The sequence below is a fragment of the Zingiber officinale genome, chromosome 8A (assembly GCF_018446385.1).
Source record: "Zingiber officinale cultivar Zhangliang chromosome 8A, Zo_v1.1, whole genome shotgun sequence".
NCBI classification, from domain to species: Eukaryota; Viridiplantae; Streptophyta; class Magnoliopsida; order Zingiberales; family Zingiberaceae; genus Zingiber; species Zingiber officinale.
This window is the reverse complement of record NC_056000.1, coordinates 60816219-60831498: the sequence shown is the minus strand read 5'-3', so window position 1 is coordinate 60831498 and position 15280 is coordinate 60816219. Positions and strand designations below refer to the sequence as shown.

The window sequence follows — 15280 nt, the reverse complement described above, 5'->3', positions numbered from 1 at the left end:
CTTTGCTACATGATCCGGAACCTCAAGCCTTCAGTAAAGACCAAACACTAGTGGAAATCTTGTTCGAATAAGAAATCACTCAGGCAGCTTAAGGAAACCCGCAATTGACCACCAACCATCAACAATGCACAGATATAAGAATCTCGGTCTGTCGTAGAGTTTTAGGAGACTCAAGTTATGTAACAGCTTAAGTACATGGTAGCAGAAGTTAGCTCTGTGACACCTGACATTCATACAAGTACAACAAACATCTAGGCCTAGGTAAATGGGGCTAACTGCATCTGATACATGTTTCCTAATTAATGCATTTAATTTGGTTCCACTATTTTCGATTAGTTGAGCTTGTGGCTTTGCTCCCATCATATCGCTAATCTGTAATCAAAAGAGAACGTGGTTACTCTCACAACACAGATAAAGAAGACTAGGGAGCGAGAATATACACTTCACTCGGGATTTTGAGTTTGGTCTTGCTCAATAAAATCAAGAGCCTCGTCCTTTGTGACCACGTTAACATGGCTGACTCTGTTCTTGTGTGTGACACCGTAGATCTTGTCAGCAACTTTCACGAGCTCTGGACGGAATGTGGTAGTTATAAACTGAGTGCTTGCATTGTGAGAAAGACGTTGTATCATATCTTTATTCAAAGAGTTAAGAATCATTAACGCAACCCCAATCAAATAATACGAATAAAAGCAGCCAAATGTGTTCATGCAAGTTGGATGAAGAACATGCATTTCAAGGATACTTCCAACGGAAGTTCTGTATTGTGGATCTAATGCTGCGTCAATCTCATCAAACAAATAAAATGGAGCAGGATCACACCGCTGGATGGCAAAGATTAATGTCAAAGCAACTACAGTTTTCTGACCACCAGAAAGTTGCTTCATAGACTGGGTCTCGCCTTGGCCAGTGAAGGAAACCTAGTTAAGGAAAAGCCAGATCAGTGGGATTATGCAACATCCAAAGCCTTAATATCAAAATCACGCCAAGAGAGATTAGAATAGAACGGTGAAGGAGATCAATCATGTTGTACACAAAACAAGGTAGACAACAATAAGTCATCAATGCACCTTAATATATATCGTGTTAATCATATCACAAATTGTCATTTTGTGCCAATAAAAATTCTAAAATGATATATGACTAGTTTTTTTTTTAAGGAAAAAAAGTATGATGTCAAATTAGTCATTCTTCTAGTCAAAATGGATAAAATAACGTTGCTAATTTTTTTTAAAAGAAAACGAAGATATTTGACCAATAGGTATCGTCTTTATCCTACTTTCATATTTGCAACATGTTATGTGACTTCAAGATTATGTCTCTGTAATTGGAGTCTTGTTGTGTCAATGTTTATTAGGTTGTCGCCAAAATACCAGCCAAAGAAGTGACAAAGAAAACGTGTGAAAATGCTCAAAATAAGCATCAAAGGGATTCATACCTTCACTTTGACACCAATATATTTCTCTACTCGCCCCTCTGGATCAGGTCCATCCTCACCAACATCATCGTCACCAGGATCACCATCCTTCAAAAGATGTAAAAAGTGAAATACACAAGCTTTGCACCGCATTAAAGAGAGAGTAAGAGCAAAGATTATCAAAATAATACAAAAGAAATTTTCCTTGATGCTTATCAACTTGAAAAAGCAATACAGCAGTAGCTTGGCAAACATCACCAGCAAACAGCTTAGTGAGGAAAAGGCCATCCTCAGTGTATAAGCACACAGAATTTGTTTACACTATTACCAACATTTGACCAATACGACAACAGAAGCAGCTAGAACTACAGGATCACATGTTAAGATATTTCAGTACCAGGTGTCCAATTATTTATCACCTAAATCCAATAGGTAAAACAAATTATATAGACATTACAATGTCGAAAAGAACAAAATTACACCAAGCATCCAGTCAAAATTTGTTTTCTGATATGCCACAAAAATAAAGCAAGAAGCAAAATTACTTCACAAAAAGAACTGCAATCATCATTTCTAGTCACTAAGCAAAAGACAAGATGATGCTTGACTGTGATGATTCAGGAATAACTGATAAAAGCATATTTTTTTTGTGAAGCTGGCAGAATAGAATAAATGCTTTTAGCATTTTTTTTCCTGGAAGCTGGTTAGTCCACAACCAATGTTCAATATATTTACTGAAATCATTAGATATTATTTCATAAGCCAAGCTCGCCCAAAGAAAGCAAAATCCTAAGTTATCTTAACATGGATAAAATTAGTCTTGCAAAAATGAGACAGATAGACTTATCAAGATAACACAGCCTAAGACATTCCACAATGACAACTAGATCCATATAGAACATGCCCTACAATCAGAGACCAATGCACAGTCTACAACCAAGCTTTAGGTAGAATACCTCAGAAAACTAGGCATAAATTAGAGACATTCTACTAAATGCACTGCCATGCATGTTAGTGCTAATGTTAATTGGCTAATCACTTATCATAAGGAGAAAGCTACGGAAAGAGAGAGTACTTGGGAAATATTTTTCATTCAACTGCTTCCTTGGAGGGAAGGAAAGATGGAAACTTCAAAATTTCAAAACTGTGTTAAAAGTATAAATACCATTAACAAAATATAGATTTGAAAAGAATAAAATAATCTTAAGTTATTTAAGATCAAATTTAAGCTTCAATATGAAAGTGAGTTTTCCACCTAGATTGGGTAGCAATATAGATAAAACTTGAAAAAATGTTTTCCCTAATCTTTTTTTTTTTCTCTCCTTTTTTTACTGCAAAAGAATGATTTCCGTCTTGGTTTCCTTCTCTCATAGGAAATCCATCCAAAAGTTCGAGCTTATAGATAATGAACCAATTTATATTTCTAATACTCACCATTCATGTATAGATACCCTTGATTAGCTTAAACCTAACACATAAAGGGAGTTTTTCTTAGGAAAGGTTCGAAGCTTTTAAGATTGATAATCAATCAACTTTAAAATAGATTAATGAATGAAATTAAAAGTAGGGATAACTTAGAAACCTTCTATAAAAAATTCTTAATTTTTTTTTTATTTTAAGGATGTTTTACCAAAACTCCCTCTAAATTAAACTTTATTAAGTCATCAGGGTATTTTGTTCAAAATAGAAAAAGTCAAAGTCAGCCTATTTGCATTGTACCTAGCACAACACGTGTCATGTCCGGCATGTGGATTGTGCATGGCATGTGGGTCATGCCCTACATGGCCAACTAGGCACAAAACTAGGTAACGGACGGACCTGAGTTGCAACCCCTCTTCCTAGCACAAAACCATGACAGTTGAGCACATGGCCAATCTGATCTGGACAAATACTGAGCGTGTTGGATGAAAAGCGAGTGGCTCAACCCATTTGACACCTCTACATATATAAGAATATTTATTATTTTTTAGAATAAAAGTTATTACATTAAGAAATTGTATTATTTTATTATACCATAATTGATGTTGTATTAATTATTACAACTATTAAATTATATCATATCAATATTATATCAAATATGCATTTATAACGTTATGACACAATGTGTTAAGTACTTAATTTATCTTTGAAAGACATTTCCCCTGAGCTCTTCTATAAAGAATGCCCACTTCATATTCATAGTAATCTAAATCATCTTTTGGTAGGAATCCTTCCTATATTTCATAGAAAATAATTAGTGGTGATGCATGCTTGGTAATTTTACAAGATGTTAACCCATGTCATTATAATGTGGTAATGTGGCATTCTCATGTTACATTCATGGAAATATTTTCCCACTACCACAAGCCAAATGCATCACAAAGAAAATGATTGAAAATTGATTAAATGGAAATCGGAGAAAAGACAACTTAGATGTCAATTCTTACCAGGGATGTCAACTCTTAGTTTCTCACTCAGCTACCAACTTATACTGCAAGTTAGCAATCCTAAGAAAAAAAGAAAATACATTATACATAAGCATCCTAAGATAACTAGGTTGGATTTTTAAAGTGAATTCAATGAGAACGTTTCCCTTGGATCACCCTCTACGAAAAAATTCAATCTGCTGCACAAAGATCACTGTAGTAAATGCAGTCTATACCAAACCTGGTTGATGAAATATGGAACAACTAAGTACCTCCAAAACATAGTTGTATTCCAAATCCTACCAGGGATTTGATAGATATAGGGTTTTGCAGCTGAACTGAGTTGTTTAAGAACTGATTTCATAGTTTCTGGTTCAAATTGGGGTTATTTTGGGGTTAGATGGACTGGTTAACAGTGGGAACATATAATTTAGTTTCAGTTAGAGTTTGAATGGGATTAGATCCGAGGTTTATGGATGAATATAATTTGGACCCAAATGAACTAAATTGGATGGATTGAGGTGGATTAGTGTTTGGGAATTTTAAAACCCCCAACATTCTTCCTTCTCTCAATCACACAATGCCACAGCAACCCCAGGAGCCTCTCTTTGCTTCCTTTCTCAGCACAACAGCAAGATTCCATAGCCCTTTCTCTTCATCCAATATCTACATAGCTCCTCTCTTAAGCTCCAGCCTCTCCCTTCACCTATTCTTGCTCATGAATCCAACCACACTACTGCTAGTGTTGTAGACACATCATCTACTACACATTGACATGGTTTCACACAGCACTACATGCAGCTCCATCATTGCTGTCTGTTGCTTGTTCATGGTGTCGCCCATGCACCTATTGTACAGATGGGGCCGCCTGTTATCGGTGATGCTGTTGTCATCCAATCTTCTATGCCACCTTCGAGCCATTCCTTTCCAGCGAGTGATAGGGAGCGAAATCCCTATCAGCAATGACTCCTTCCCTTTGCAACATTGGTTGGGTTGTCTGGCTTCCCTTCTTCTGCATCCACAAGTTTGCATCTATATTGGTGAGAATGTGTGTTAGTTTCCTGTAAGTTTAGGTTCTTGTGATAATATGAAATTCTTCCACACTAGTATCATTGTAATATTGTATTTTCATTGTTATTCGTCCTGCTCAACCCTCAAATGATTGAGTACCAACCAAAGCGACAAGGGAGCATCCTTCACCCCGAGGATTGATTAAAAGAGACTCTGAGGATTGTTCCTAGAGTATTTTTGAAGATCTGTAGTTTTGTATGATGTGTTTTCTTTTATTTTAGTCGCTAGTAGGGTAGGGCTTTATGATTAAAATTAAAACTTGGATTTTGTTTATATTTTATTTTAATAGCTTTGCTAATGTTCTATATTGTATTTAATGAAAAAATTCAGTAAGTGCAAAGCATATTTTAAAATATATTTTTGCCCAAGTTTCTTTACAAAAGATGCACGTATCAAAATAATCTAAATCATCTCTTGGTTGGGATCATTGCTATATTTCATAGAAAAGTGATTACTAATAATGGAAGACGCTTGGTAATTTTACAATATAGCCTGAATCATTTTGGATGTGATAATGTGGCATTCTTATGCTACATTCATGGATATACTTTCACATTAGCACGAGCCAAACACATTCTAGAAAATTGCTTACAAAATTATTTAACTAAAATTGGAGTAGGAGCACCTTAGAGGTCAATTCTTACTAGGGAAGTCATTTCTTACTCGCCTATCAACTTATAGTGCAAGTTACAATCCTAAGAAGAATAAAAAAAATTTCATATAAACATCTTAACATAACCACGCAATTGATTTTTTTTTTAAATAAACCTAATGAGAATAGTTCCCTTGCATCACATAAGAAAAGATTCAATCAGTTGTGCAGAGACATGCGCAATCAAAACACTTTCTATATCAAACCTGATTGATGAAGTATGGAACAGCTAGTATCACAAATATATACATACTAGAAACAAGAAACTATAGAGCAAATGAAAACTCGTAGGAGATAGATTTTCCTAACGCATAAAGAAAAAACAACAATTAACCTTTTTTTTCATCATGACCAAGTATCCATGGCCACCTTGCACCAGCTCAGAAAAAACTTCTCTAAAATGTCTTGCTACACCTTTGAATGTCCTCTCTATTGATTCATCCTTTCGCTGATCCAGCACTGCAATTAGCTCCCGAATTTTCTGCAAATATCAAGAATGATAAATATTCAAATGCTGGTTGAACAAAAATCAACTCTACATAGTACGCATACTCAGACAAAATACCTGATCACCAGCATCAAGTTCAGCTCGTCTATTCTGTAGTTGTTCACGTTGCTCTGTGAAGTTTATATACTGGTCAAGTGCCTTCTTGTTGACATGGCTAAGCTGCTTTAATTGTTCATTACACGCATGAAGCAATTTCTGCAATTCTTTGATGTTTTTCCTCTTATATCTAAAACAAGGAGGGAAAAGTATGATAACATGGAGCGACTACATCAAACTATTCAGTTGTAGCCAGTCACAGAAGAGCATGGATGAATTAACAAAACAAACATGGGAACCTGATAGGTGCCCATATAGATCGCCTACTTAAAACTACACTTACTGATGAAGATGTTAAATGATAAATGTAACAACCTGATCAGAGTACAAAAAATAGAATGCACGAACCCAGTGGAGTTTGGCATTATTCCACATAAACCTCCAAATCAAAAATTGTTAGTATGGTCAGCCTACTATATGCTAAACTTGTAATCAATGTTGGCGTCATTAGGAGTAATCAGTTACATGTGTAGTGAGCATAGTCTCACACCGGTAGTTTTAGTATAGGGTATTATACTAAGTCCTGTAAATAAAATACGAGTTCAACTTTAATAATAAAAATTATAAAATTTCAACTCTCCCAACTTGAGATGAAAACAGGAGTTCCTTTACAGCTACATTGCATTCTCCAATATCTTTAGCAGGAGGCTAAAAAAATGGCTTTGCCTCACCTGACACCACCGCCATCAGAAAAAAAACTAATCTTCCATCCCTATTCTCGTCACAACAATCTGAAACCCTAATCCTGAACCTGCTCTAACCACGACCTCATCAAACAATAAAAGCTCCTTGCCTACTTCCACTCAACTGGATCCTATTGTGCTCATCTCCTCATATGCAACCTCATCACCATACCAGCAAACAATGTTCCAATTCATCAAGCTACTCTTTGTCAAAGACTGTTATTCACCACCGTGTTGTTGCCAACCACAGATACTGTTAGATGGGCAATGTAATCAGGTGCACCCAACTGCTATCCTACAATTGACACCTTGGGAACTTCCTGCTTCCACAAGCAGCAACTCCCACTGCATCATAGTTGACTTTGCTTCCTCTCCAACTAGCATCATAGATGCCCTCATCCATTGTGTTTATCTTCCACTGTCAACATGATCATAGCATTATATCTCCTATTTCCTCCTCAACCAATGGTGCAATCAGAAGTCAAGGTCCAAATTTTGAGGATGAGAAATATTTTCACAATCTTTAAATTTTTCCCTCTACTTCTCCATATTCAAATTTCAACCATAATTTTTTTTCTGGTTCTTTCTTTTAACTCATTTATGTGCATGATTTAGAATGAGATTAATTATAGCAAATAATTTTTGACATCACTCGTCTCAGACTCGATGTCAAATTTTATAGTCTCTACTAGCATGCCCCTCATTCAAGCAAAATGGTTGAAATTCAATCACCTCGCCGTATCTCATTCAATGTTTGTAACACTTTTCTTTTTTGGTTGTCACATCAAAAGATAGATTAGTTTGTACTTTTTCAGAACCATCTTTCTCTCGACTAGACATTAATTTTTTACAACCCCCTCTCTGGCATTTACGTCTCACAAAATAATATTGTCATTTACTCAATCAATTATCTATGTTAACTCATCATCTCAAAAGATGATGGAAACCTAATATATCCATTCCATTCTACAGCATCTATAGGGTAAGGTTGAGCCAGGACAAATACTTGATCAGCATAAACCCACTTAGTTAAAGTTCCAGCCAACAGTTGGCAACATGCAAAAGAGACTGATTTATGTTCACAGATGCAACAGAGTAGCACTCCTGGTCATGTCCCTTCTCAACAGTGAGATGGATGATACCAGAGAAATCCTAATCCACATGTAGGACTCGAAAGTTCATTAATGATTCTAAGACAACTTCCTGTGTTGAAAGCCATGGCAGACTCAGATAATAGTGTCACTCTGGCTCATACCTAATCCATATGTTGGACTCGAAAGTTCATCGATGGTTCTAAGACGACTTCCTGTGTTGAATGTCATGGCAGACCAAGATAATAGTGTCACTCTGGCTCATACAAAGTAGTGTGGGTCAACATGGATAACATCCCATCAAGTAAGCTTTGAGACGACTTTTTGGAACTTATAAGTAGCCTAATAGTCCTTGATACGAAGGGTAAGGCATCTTGAACTCGCACAAGACTTTCTTTTTGAGTTCTCAGGGCAATCTTTTGTCACCCTTACTAGAACATCAAGTCCTCTCATCAAGACATATCTCAGCTCAGGTTTTAGAGTTCAAAAGCTTCTTGAACCTACCACCTGGAAACAAGTAGGCTATCCTTCCCCAAATCTAATTTTTGACCGTATCAATAAGGCACACCAGTTGACACCGAACAATGAACCCAACACATCATCACTCTCACAAGTCATCTCATCCTCATAAACATCGGAATTTAAGGTATTTTTTATTTGAGTGGAACACAGAAAAGAAGATGGTTATCACCAACTTTATCCTCAGAAGATATCTCTTAGAAAACACTACCTGGAACCACAGTCCAATTGTCAATTCTTTGAAGATAAATATAATGCATCTTCTTCACCATTGCTGCACAAGTATCATGTATTCATCAGTGTTTTAGTTTTATCTGTTTTATTATGAGTCATTTTCTAGTTTATGTAAAAAGCAAGACATGAAGAGTATATATGCTCTCACTTGAGGGAGAATTTTAGAGTATAAAGAGTCACCGGTTATATGTATCGTGTTTAATCCCGAATTGAATGTTTGTTATAGAACATTATGTTGAATTGTATAATATATATAATATGATATACATCATATAAGATTATCTTTTAATAATCACTAACAATATTTCATCGCACTAAACTAACATAAAGAAAAATTTAGAGAGAAAAAATTCTCTATTCATGCAATTTTAAGTCATATGAATACTAACTAAATTGTGCACGTGTGATTACAATAATTAATTGTCATGCCCCTCAAGTCAGGAACTAAAGTCGCAATTTTGGAATTGGAGAATACATGGAGCATCATAAAACTAGAAAGGGCTACAATATAACTTACCCAAAATGCAATATGACAAATGAAGATGTACTATAGGATTGGATTTATGGTGGTTATCTAAGCTATAATATTCTGGTTAAAGCAATAGAAGTCATAAAAAACACTTACAGCTTAAAATTACTATAGGTAGGACTTAATATAGGTAGGGCAAATTGCATATTTTGGAAAAGGTCTTACGTGTCAAAGGCATCAGATGGCAATGAACCTAAATCCCGGATTTTCTTCATGAAATCCTCTTGTTTTGACACAAGGATATTCCTTTTGCTCAAAAGTTGTTCCAACTCCTTAGCTTCATCTTGAAGTGTGCGCTCATATTTTTCCTCGAGCATCTGACAAACAAGTATTGTATAGCAAAAGTCACGCATACACAACATAAAGGCAAGCATGTCTAACCTTTCGGTTTTCTTTTGAAGTTTTAATCTCCAACATCTTCTGTGTGACATTATCGATGTTTTTCAAAACACCTGAAGGCAATTTCTTCAGTTGTAAAAAACTCAAAAATCAAAACCAATGGAGCCAAATAACAACTTCAATTCATACCTTCAAGTTGCTTGTACAGCTTATCAATAGAAACTTCTGAATTCTTTAGCTCCAGCCTCTTCAATTCAGCTTCCTTAGGCAAAGTGTCAGAATCTGCGGATAAAATTATGCCCTCCAACTCTTGCAGTCTTCTTACAAGGTTTGTTGACAAATTTGTTTCCAATTCCTCCTTTCGGGTCTCAATCTAGACAACATGACTAATGAGATGATATAAAAAAGTCACAAAAATAAGTGAATTTGTTGACAAATTTATTTCCAATTCATCCTTCAGTTTCTCAATCCAGACAACATGGCTAATTAGGATGCATTTTATAAAGGGGGGAAACCAGCGGATAATATTGGAAGATTTTGTCAAACCTCTATTCTGTTATTTTTACAAGCCAGTAGCCTCTCTTTCAATTCTGTTATTTCAGGGTTTAATCTTGAAAGAAGATCTCTTTCTTCTGGTGTTAGTTGATCAATGAGCTCAGTGCCCATTTCAGCTTGTTTCATTGAGATACTAGCTCGTATCTGAACAATTTGGTTATGGGCATTCGCAAGTAATTTTTCCTGAAAACAAAAAATCCAGTGTAATACTATCAGGTCCACATAAGCCTGGGATACATCAGAAAACATGTCAATGAGAAGAGGAGAACACAAACCTTCTTTTCAACAGCTTTACAGATTGACTGCTTCTGCTTAGTAACATTAGCAATGTCACTTTGTAGTTGCTTCAACTCTGACTTGACATGACCATGGTGAGCATTTATTTTTTGTTGTTCGCTAACCAATTTGGTAATTTCCTGGTCAATCTGTGTGGAAAGTCAATAGAAAACATTTGCTCCAACCATAACCCAATAATTATACTTCTAATTACACAATGACATGCTGACATATAGGACCTGATAACTTCTGGGCAAAAGTAATAGATGTCTTTTGAACATGTTATGGACCTAATATGTGATTACTTATATCACGGAGGGCTACTTGCAATATTTTTGTTGAATAATAATATGCATAGAGAGAAGTACCTAGGTTAATATCTAAATTATTACCAGAGTCGAACCCAGTCATCCTCCCTCCATGCAACCTTGATCGAAGAGGCCCTGGGACAGGTTGGCCGGGGAGTTGGGGGCGAGCGTATTCGCCTTTTTTGCCACAATTGATCGAAGAGCCTTCATGTGATCAACTACCAAGCCTCAAGTCTCCTTTCTCAGCATAGAAGCATCAAAGCTTATCCTTGTCATGATTGATATCAACACAAGACGAGGTTCGGTGCAAGTACTGATCATCCCTCATTGGAGGACTTCTTACATCTACCGAAAGCCACCCTCCATCTTAAGCGCCAATAGGTTCAAGGCCTTCTGCTGCTTCAATCACTTGCCTTGATTTCTCAATTGTAGTTAATTTCAGAACCACAATTTCTTGGTTGAACTCTGCCTCAACTGTTGCTGACCTCTTGCTCATTGGGAGCCACCTCATTCTCTCATCCTCTTCTTGTCACTCAACAGTCAACCTTTTCTTCTCATCAGCATTTCTCTTCCTCTGTGCTAAAAGGCTTTGATTCCCACCAAAAGCATACCTCTTGCGCCACAATTATTCTTTTGCTTTCTCAATTGTGAGAAAACACGAGGTTTCACAAGTCCAACTTTCTCTAGGTCAACCATATTGTAACTAGGTTATTGTACATTGACCAGAAATAAATAGAAAAAAAATTATTATATTCAACTTGTTTAGTGAATCTTCTAGTGCTCCCTCAATTCGAAACATCTGATTCCTCAATTACCTTTTTGATTACTATTGTTTTACAAATCTTGTGGTTCCATAACAATTACCACATAGAAATTATATGGGAAGAACTAAGGTCCAAAATCTCAAGGCGTGCTAAAGTATAACGATATTGTTTTTGTATTGTGTTGATGTTTCAACGTACGGTGCCACTAGAGAATTGGAGGGGAAGAAGGAGATGAAAAAAAAAGGAAAAGAGAACACAACTATATACCAAACTTCAAACTTCCGACTTTATGTGCTATATGGAATGGTATGGTATAGTTTTGGTATTGGATTGTACCGATTTTTTTTAAAAAAAAAATAACAAACATTACTTCAATTCATTTTATACCATGTCAAAGAGTGTCAAATGTCAGTATGATGCAATACTCATTAACATGATTGTATATTAAATTCCTTATGTCGAGTAGTATCGAGTGATAATTTATTGGAATGATATGTTTTGAGAAAGGGGCACGGTGGAGAGATCCGGAATGAAAGAAGAGAATTAAGGCAAGTGGCAGATCACGGGCATTCACATCGCCTTAGCCAGCCAGTGAATCAATTAACTCATCCCTGGGCGGGAACAAACTGCAGGCTTTCAAGGGACGACTATAAGGGTAGAGTGAATGGCCCAAAGTCATTCACAACTATTGCTGGGATCCACCTAAAGGGAGATATTACTGTTAGAGCATCGCAACGATCTCCACTAGGCATAGAATGCCATGCCCTCTTAGGCTCTTATCTCTATATGGCTCGTTTGCACTTCACTTCCTCTCGGTTGAGCCCTAGCAACAGCTTGGGCCGAGTGAGAACAACGGGACGACAGGACGACGTGGTGCTGCTAGCATCAATAGAGGTGCACGACCTGTTGCTTAGGCTTTCCCGTTAGGGCATCCGTAAGGGAATACTGAATGGCTCAAAACCATTCACGACATGTTGCTTAGGCTCGACCGTTAGGGAGAGAGAGAGGAGTGATTCATTGTGTTGTGATAACTTTACAGATGGCCTTTAGTACTCATAAGAAAAAATCATGCTGTAAGAAATAATCAAAATTCATAATTATACCATTCTAGTAAAATATTAACCATTTGACAGATTTTCTCTGTCTCTCAAATTCATTATTAGTGTATGATTAATCATAAACGCCAAGAATAAAGAATAAATACTCAAAATGGCATACACCATCAATCAATGAAACAAATAATTAAAAGAAAAACTAGATATAGTCAGGGATTTGCCAAGTTAATGTAAAAGTTTCTGAACAGGTAATAATAACCTGTGTACCTAGATCTGCAATCTTAATGAATTGTCCCAGTGACAATCTAATGACAGGAGATTTATTTGTAGAGCAAAACCTATTATTGATGGAATGAATAAAACATAGAAACAAGGACCTAGGCCTCATAATAGCCTGATCTCATAGACCAAGGCAAGATAGACTAGATATACAAGAAATGATAAGAGCAAAAAATAAATAACTAAATAAATTGTGTTTTGAACCATATAAAAATAAAATAAGATTAAATCTTGACCTTGAAATAGTTTACTTTATTGAATCTATTTATATTTTTAGAAGGATTCTTTTAATTTGCAATGTTCTTCTCCACTAGAACTTGACTCCAAAGGATTGGAAGTAGTTTCACAAGCATTGGACTTGAAACTTTTCCATTGATCATCCCTTCAATAACCAAGGAAATGTAGCAACTAGCAAGTTACCAGAGGGAAGAAACACTATCTACAATCAACTACACTATAGTCATTTTGGAATGACAATGCTGAAAATGAATGTGTTGGCACCGAGCCTACAAGAGTACAAATGGTAAAAAATTATAAGATAGAAGAGGTTTAAATGCCTCTCAATAAGATAGCAAGATCGTTATATAAAAAATTAAAGTAATGTCTACTTGTCGAATAAATAAAATATTAAAATCTATTTTTCTGACAATATAGGTCAACAAAGCATCCATGGATCAATTAAACAAATATCCAAGCTTATGTATAAAAGGATAAAATGCACTCTTTTAGTATATGAGAAGCACCATGTAGTTTATAATATTCATTTCTCAATATATATATATATATATATATATTTCTGCTAACAAAGGTTTAAAATATTTTATTTTTGTGTGCCAGAGCTCAAGTCTCCAACCAGAATGGCACGATGGCATGATGTGCCAACAATTGGCATACTTCAACACACATCAAAGCGTGTCAACCTTAAGTTCAGTTTTAATCCTTTATACATTTTCACTTAGTTTATTTGATTCTAAAGATATCATTAGAATGGTTAGATAGTCAATTGAATTAAAGTTTTATTGCACAATATCATATCAATAGTTGACACATTTTGGCATGTATTAAAGCATGTTAAGATTAATTAAAATGGGTTATTCTCCGTTAATTCAAATTAACTAATTGAATAAAAAATAATTAATTTTAAACTTCAGTGTGTGCTCAGATAGAAACAAACTACATACAATAAATATTACTAGAATTCATGTTGACATGAATTGAAGCATATCGAGTGTCAACACTGTATAACATTCATCAACAAAATTGATATAGCTGGCACATAAGAAATTAATTTGCTTTTGAACCATTGTTTTAAAATGCAATCGCCTAGGCCACCTAGGTGGTTTCAAACAAGGGGCCAATCTGCCTCCTAGGAGGTGTTTGTTACGCAAACTCTTTTAGGCAATCCTTTTAAAAAGTGACCTAGGCACCTAGGTAATCTAGGAAAGTCTAATAAAAATAAGTTTTCTATTCATTTGAAATTAGAAAATAAGCCTAATTCTCCCCACTATCCCACCCAACGACGCTTGTTTCTCCAATCCTCTCATCCCATGTGATTTGTGCCTCCCATTTCGTTGATGTCAAAGGTCTACACCGATTCTCAGTCATCTTTTTTTCCTTCTCTTCCCTAGGTGTATTCTTCCTCTAGTACATTAAAAATGTTCTTTTTAGATTTTGTGACTATTTTTTTTATTTCAACGTGATATATCAAATGTTTTATTGTTTTTATATGTTTAGTTCTTATTTATCAGTTACAATTTGTTTATACCTTATTTATTTGAGATTGTAAATTTGTTTTGATTAGGGCACAAGAGTCATACATACACATTAATATCGCTCATTATTAATTTACTATACTTCTCTTCCCTATTTTAATATTGTAATGTCAACCATCTTAGCAACTCACCTATAACCTAGGTATTAGGCATGTAGTCCACTAGCTAGAATGGTACATTTTGACTATTCCAACCAACACAGCACGAAATTCCAATGATCCTAACATTTAGCATACATTTTTTTAATACATTTGACAACTTTAAATTAAAAAGAAAGAAAAAGATAAAGAAATCATATTAATAGGCTTGATACTCGTATATAATTATACGTGACTCATACTAGTAAACACGATGATATTATACAAAAATTACAACAATTTACAAATAAGTCTTAGATTTTTTTTTTTCATTTATCTAATTTATTCAATGGAGTTTGTTCTTTTTGGACTAGAGTATAGTAATATTTGTGGCTTGATAAAAGTTTTTTAAACTAAGGCTTCATTGCTCGAATTTGTTTCTCCCTCTCATACCCATGTTGACAAGTGTATGAGTGTGAAATATGAGTCCAATAAGACATAAAAAAAAAGTGACAAAATAAGAAGACACAAATGAGGAAGTTCACCTCCTCGCAAGCAATTAGGTTGTGCGAGGTAGGGAGGAGGTTCGAATAGCAAAGTTATCTAGCTCTAGAGTTAGCTCACTTGCATAGAGAGGCTTGTTTGTAGTT

The 15280-nt window shown here is 35.4% G+C and overlaps 1 protein-coding gene across 1 annotated transcript in view; it reads right to left on the bottom strand.

Moving 5' to 3' along the window:
* Positions 1-133: 133 nt before the first annotated feature.
* LOC122010892 (structural maintenance of chromosomes protein 3-like) overlaps positions 134-15280 on the bottom strand; it is a 45488-nt gene continuing 30341 nt past the window's right edge. Inside the window, exons 18-28 of the mRNA XM_042567360.1 lie at positions 10375-10530; positions 10091-10282; positions 9734-9917; positions 9587-9657; positions 9371-9522; positions 6111-6279; positions 5880-6026; positions 1439-1525; positions 746-920; positions 441-634; positions 134-372 (exon numbers count right to left, since the gene is read on the bottom strand). Coding sequence (XP_042423294.1) covers positions 444-634; positions 746-920; positions 1439-1525; positions 5880-6026; positions 6111-6279; positions 9371-9522; positions 9587-9657; positions 9734-9917; positions 10091-10282; positions 10375-10530 — 1524 coding nt within the window. The 3' untranslated portion in view covers positions 134-372; positions 441-443. The remainder of the gene's footprint in view (positions 373-440; positions 635-745; positions 921-1438; positions 1526-5879; positions 6027-6110; positions 6280-9370; positions 9523-9586; positions 9658-9733; positions 9918-10090; positions 10283-10374; positions 10531-15280) is intronic.